At 43.1% G+C, this 6,000-nt stretch overlaps 1 protein-coding gene across 11 annotated transcripts in view; it reads right to left on the bottom strand.

Moving 5' to 3' along the window:
• Positions 1 to 6,000, bottom strand: part of tjp1b (tight junction protein 1b) — a 70,974-nt gene that overhangs the window by 15,980 nt on the left and 48,994 nt on the right. For all 11 annotated transcript variants that reach the window (XM_005728008.2, XM_005728009.2, XM_005728011.2 and 8 more), the window contains 9 exons: positions 5,779 to 5,835; positions 5,172 to 5,296; positions 4,949 to 5,051; positions 4,414 to 4,729; positions 3,954 to 4,060; positions 3,408 to 3,576; positions 3,155 to 3,299; positions 717 to 847; positions 56 to 161 (listed from right to left, as the gene is read on the bottom strand). In XM_005728008.2, the coding sequence (XP_005728065.1) occupies positions 56 to 161; positions 717 to 847; positions 3,155 to 3,299; positions 3,408 to 3,576; positions 3,954 to 4,060; positions 4,414 to 4,729; positions 4,949 to 5,051; positions 5,172 to 5,296; positions 5,779 to 5,835 (1,259 nt within the window). The remainder of the gene's footprint in view (positions 1 to 55; positions 162 to 716; positions 848 to 3,154; positions 3,300 to 3,407; positions 3,577 to 3,953; positions 4,061 to 4,413; positions 4,730 to 4,948; positions 5,052 to 5,171; positions 5,297 to 5,778; positions 5,836 to 6,000) is intronic.

Here is a 6,000-nt window from a genome sequence, read left to right as displayed (position 1 = left end):
GAGAGAGAGAGAGAGAGAGAGAGTGTGTAGGATATTACTATATTGTAAACTTTACCGTAGGATGCTATCATCATGGGCAGTAGTTGGCACAGGAGCATCAGAAGGACTGACAGGCAGGTCTACATCTGGCTGTCCGGGCTGAGCATAGACTGGCTTGGGTTCTAAATACAAATGTGCAGAGATTCATGTTATTATGGCAGACAGATGATGAACACGTAACACTGACTGTACATCATCATAAACAAAGGAATACCCTCACACAGACAGAAAATGAGTGAGAATAAGAACAAAAACAACAACAGTGTGCATATACGTATAAGCAAAATATTATCACAACATTCTTGTATGCACACACGCACACTCAAGGCACACAGTGTCCTGAGCTAGGAAGTCAAAGAGAGAGGCAGCAGACTGCTGGAGGCTGGGGAGGAACGTCAGGCTCGATCAGCTCATATGGTTTATTTTCACTTGGCTCCAGGCTGACTCAGCCAGGCTCGGCAGGCGTCTGGATCTAACTTTTTAAAAGCGCAACAACCAAAAAAGGGCAAAAATAACTGTTTCGAATAAGAGTTCATTAATTCATGTAAATTTTCTGCTGCAAACGACAGACAGGGCCATTACACACCGTTTCTCAAGATTCACACTGATTTACAAATGACTATTCTTAGACATACAAACCAACATGTAATTTTCTGGCTGACTGATTTACATCTGACCTGGGAGGGGTGGGAGCTGTTTCTCCTCTCTGCCTCCTGACTCCTTCGGTTTGGGCAGAGGTACCTCCTCCGCTAGCTTCGCTGGTGTTGAAGCCGGCTTTGAGGCCCGTTCATCGTCACGACTTCTGTGACTAAAGATGCAAAAAGATGTTTTTGTATAACCTCTCTTTAGAACATGAGGCACGAGATCATGAATAATGCATTCTGCAGATGTAGTGCTGCAAGGCAACATGAAACTGTCTCTTAAACAGAACATGCATTTGCTAAGAATAGCTTCTTTCTACGCCTGCATCTTAGTGTTGAAGGTCATCACTTTGTCTTTCCAGTCTTTCGTGCTCTATTTTTAGAGCAGCTTATCCAAGGTGTCAGAGTGGGTTCTGTCCTCCAGGTGAATTTCACTGTGAGGCTCTGGCTTTAGACCAGCTTACTTTGACTTCCTTTAAAAAGAAAAATTGCGTAAACTACTGTATAAACTAATATACAGTGACATGATGTCCAAATTTCCATGCATTTTGACAAACAGAAACTTCAGATGCTGATTGTGATTTCTTAGCAAGTGATAGGAACAGGAGGGATAAAGACAGGCTTCCCAGTGGCATAGATCTGTGGCTCTCCTGGTCACATGGCTAACTTTTTGGGAAGAGAGCTGCTTTGTTCACAGACTGTGTGACAAAGTAACTACAAAGGATCCTGCTTGAACTGGCTGGACAGGAACAAACTTCTTTTCATCCCAGGCTGCACTTAACTGCCAACTTCACGAGCTGAGAGAAAGGGTTCCAGATCACTGATCAGGTTCAAACAAACAAATCAAATAACATCCTGTCACAAGAACTCCTTCCTGTTAACTAAAATACACAAGGTAGTGTGCCCGTGCCACTGTTTAGAACATTATAGAGATTTTCGCTTTTTGTATATTAAAAATGACAAGAAATGATGAGCCTAATAGGAAAAAATAGAGAGCGACTTAAAACAGGCAGCTGGAGATGGCCTTTTGTTACTGTGTGTCACGATTTCCTTTGTGGTGAACATGCAGTTTTGTCCACCAAAACATTGAAAAGAAGAAGATCCAGTGACACATTCAAATGATTCTCTCATCTTGAGAAGAAATGTCTCTAAATAATTGATGTCTGATATCAACAGCAACATCCATCAGTTAATAATTTGCTGTTACACAAAAGACCGATCTTCAACACACAAATTCATCACTTCTTTTAGACTGAGGGCTGTGAATATACAGTCGTTTGTCAAAGTCCCAACAACTCTACTGAACTACATTAAATCGAATAATTCGTTTATTAAATCCTCAATATTCAAATAGGGGAATGGCACCAAACGTATGGATTTCTCCAGCTGCTGAAGTATAACAGGAATAACCAAGTGCAGAAAAATCCCATTCAGCAACAGCTTTGAATTATGGCACCATGTTTAAGAGTTAAGAGCAGTGAGCTTCTACGCTCAGCAGAGCAGACTCTTGATCTGCTTTCAACCGTAATTTTGACCAAGACCGACTCTTTTGCGGCTTAACAGCTGACTTTTATTTTTTCTCAGGTCAGTGAGCAGAGTGAAAGGGAAACAACTGTGGTGCTCTATTGAGTTTAAATGAAGAATTAATGAGGTACTTTCAAACAACGTTAGAGTCAAAAGAAGTGGTGAATGGAGTAATGGTTGGTGCTAACACACACTACCTTTCATGAGAAAAACAGAAAAGAGGAAGGGAAAAAAGCTTGTTTTAAAGCATGGAAGCAAATATCATCAGTTGTGGTTACTTAAAAGATGTTAAAGTCTTACTAAGTGGTTGCATATAACTTATTTTAATTTCACTCATTAGCAAATTACTGTCTTAATTAATCAACAACAGTCTAAAATGGTAAATGGTAAATGGCCTGTATTTATATAGCGCTTTTACTAGTCCCTAAGGACCCCAAAGCGCTTTACATATCCAGTCATCCACCCATTCACACACTGGTGATGGCAAGCTACATTGTAGCCACAGCCACCCTGGGGCGCACTGACAGAGGCGAGGCTGCCGGACACTGGCGCCACCGGGCCCTCTGACCACCACCAGTAGGCAACGGGTGAAGTGTCTTGCCCAAGGACACAACGACAGAGACTGTCCAAGCCGGGGCTCGAACCGGCAACCTTCCGATTACAAGGCGAACTCCCAACTCTTGAGCCACGATCGCCCCAGTAGAGAACCAGTAGAGAAATTATGCTTAGGACAACCCAGTATCAAAGTGGTTTTGTACTCCACCCACATTTTGGTGATCAATGGTGCTGTTCAAGTTTAAATTGGTATTGTTCTAAACTTCATTCCATCAAACACAGAAAGTTGTGAAGAGAAGAAAACCAGAATGTATACATACAAAAATAACAATGTTTCTTGCAACTATATCCCACGATTTTATTCATTTCCTGAAAGCCGGGTTGATGTTCTTTACCTGCCATTGCTGATTTGTGGAGGTGAATGTCGGGAGTGGTCTGAGGGTTCAGATCGTCTATCTGGAGAGCGGGAGCGGCTGCTACGATGTCTGTCATGTGATCGATTGGAATGGTCGGATGCCAGAGAATGGATATCTGAAATGTCTGGTTAAACATAAAGATACTGTGAAACGGCCGCAGCCTCAAAGTTGCCCTGACAAGTCTGACTTTCTTCGTATCCACTCATTTGAGTTGAATTCACATCACTCTCACCATCTCTGTCAGAAGCGTTGGCTGAGGGAATACTGTCATCGAGGTCAGGGATGTTCAGCAGGGTCGCTCTCTCATCCCTCTGAACCACCATTTTTAGCTTGCCCTTTGACCTTTCTATCAGCTTCTTGGCATCAATCAAAGAGAGGTTCTCTGTCACGGTGCCATTAATCTGAAAGAATCAGCAAAACAAGCCATCAGAAATGACATGAAGTAAACATTCGTACACAGCCACAGAACTTGAATGAAAAGAGAAACATTACAAAAGGTGACATGTCTTGGGTTATTATCTTAATGGTATGAGACCACATTAATGTTCCTCCCCATAACCAGTCTATGCATTAAAGGAAAGGATCAAGATGTGCATGTTGCTAAATGTGACGGTGTCCTTCTACACAGCATGTTCCCAAAACATTAATACAATGAGACAAAGTAGTACATACTGCACATCCTTCTATCTGAATCAGGTTAGATTATATAAAGAACATGATCAAACATTTTCAGTTTATCTTCTATGTTTCCAGTGATTCTCTGCCTTTCCCCTCTCACCTTCAGTACAACATCCCCCTCCTGGATGTTGCCATCCCTGGCTGCCAGGCTCTCAGGGGAAATGTCCTTGACAAAGATGTGGCTGGCCAGGCGCAGGCCATATTCTGCTTACAAAGTGAACGACAGCAACAAAGACAACGTTAGCACAGAGTTCACGTGACAACACCACGCTGACTGCGATTCTGCTGACATCTGCTTCTCCCACTGGGATTAACAGTACTGATTAAAGAAGATTAATTGCTCTTTTACTTAGATTTACTTGAGTTTACTTGGATTTTGCTGTGGCTGGCAAGTTTTGTTTGCTCTGGCAGTTAACCAATGCTGAATTGGAGGCTTTATTCTCTTCTAAAAGAGAATATGGTTGTCTGTTAATAGTCATGTAAAGCAAATGGCAGGAGATTCCCTGCTTCACTATCCACTGTTCTGACTCCCTTTTTATCCCCGACTTTGTGAGCCTCACCTTCATTTTTGCGGGATTTCACGAGAGTGACCTTGGCGGGCCGTGGGGGCAGGTTGTGCGAGCGGCGGTCTGAGCGTGGGGAGAGACTTCTTTCCCGTGAGCCGCTGCGTTCACGTTCCCTGTCCCTGCGACCGCCACTCCGCCCACTGCGCCTGCCCATAGTGCCGCCCACACCGCTGTACGCGCCACTGCGTCCACTTCTCGTTTCATATATCTCTTCGTCGTAGCTATCCTCCTCCTCGTCATGCTCTGACATAGTCTCCCTCTCTCCCAGGCGGCCCATGGGGACGTGCACCTTCCTCTTGCGCCTGATTGTCTAAACAAAGGGAATAAGACATGAAATGAGCTTGACAACCAACATGAGCCAGGCACGCCCCTTATCATGCACATTTCTTCTGCTAGTGAACTACGAAAACATATGAGAGAGCCCAAATAACATTATTAGCAATATGCATATCTCTGCTACAAACACTTTTTAAGTCTGACTACAAAATTAGCTTTCCAAGAAGACTTCATAATGGGATGTGACACTCACAATTTTGGCGAGCTTCCCACTTTTACGAAGCTGCTGAACAGCATACGCGTGCTCCACATTATCCATGGAGACAGCGTTGACCATAACGACTCTGTCATTTTCCCTAAAGAAATGAGATACCAAGAACAGACAGACAGTGGAGTCTTTATGAAGCAGGCAGTGTAATTTAATACTAAAAAATGAGCTGCATGACTGGGTTCCCGATAATACAACTAAATCTTACTGCAGTAGGCCTTCTGCGGGGCCTCCTTTCAGCACATCTGAGATGACAATGGAGGTCTCACCACTCTGAAAATGAGGGTTATCCCGTCCACCTGAAATGGCTATCCCAAAGCCAAACCCTGGTGCCTGCACACAGAAATAAAAACAAAACACAAAAAAGATAAGGATGTGTGGATGGACCAAGAAACTAACTGATGAGTAGAGACAGATGTATTTAAATGACCACCTCCTGGTACGAATCCAACAAAATAATTGTTTGTAAAACCACCTCTACAGAATACAGTAGTCGAACACTTTGAAGCGATGCAGTTTGCGTGCAAACAATGTGCACAAAGATGCCAGATCAGCATTTGTGCAATTTATGCTCCACAGCCAAAAACATGGAATCGTGTAGAAGAAAAGCTTTGTGTCTGTTCCACGTGCAATTAATTACACAGTGAGCTAACTCCCTACATGCTGTGATCCTGAAAATAGCAGGGAAATAAAATGCTGAGATGGGAGATAGAGGGAAAATAACGTAAACCAGGTAGGGCAGAGAGCGTTTAGGATAGGGCATAATTTCAACATAGACAATTATAGAGAGTAAAGGAAGGATAACAGATACCCACCCTGTGTAGTGTTACTGTGTGCTGTTCCCAAATGACTGTCTCCTCCATTGCTGCACTCTGAAAGGCAAAGAAATTGCGCAGTGCTTAACACATAAGCTCCAGAGTTCAGACAAGAAGAGTTAAAATAATTCATTATTCCAACTGATAAAAAGGTGGAAGAGTGGCTCCCAAAATACATCTGACAGTGTCTCCTTCAGTGTTTAACCTTTAACAAAGTCTGCA

The sequence above is a fragment of the Pundamilia nyererei genome, unplaced genomic scaffold (genome assembly GCF_000239375.1).
Source record: "Pundamilia nyererei isolate P.nyererei 1_Seehausen unplaced genomic scaffold, PunNye1.0 scaffold00027, whole genome shotgun sequence".
Classification (NCBI taxonomy): domain Eukaryota; kingdom Metazoa; phylum Chordata; class Actinopteri; order Cichliformes; family Cichlidae; genus Pundamilia; species Pundamilia nyererei.
The sequence above is the reverse complement of the archived record's forward strand: the minus strand, read 5'-3'. Positions and strand labels throughout refer to the sequence as shown.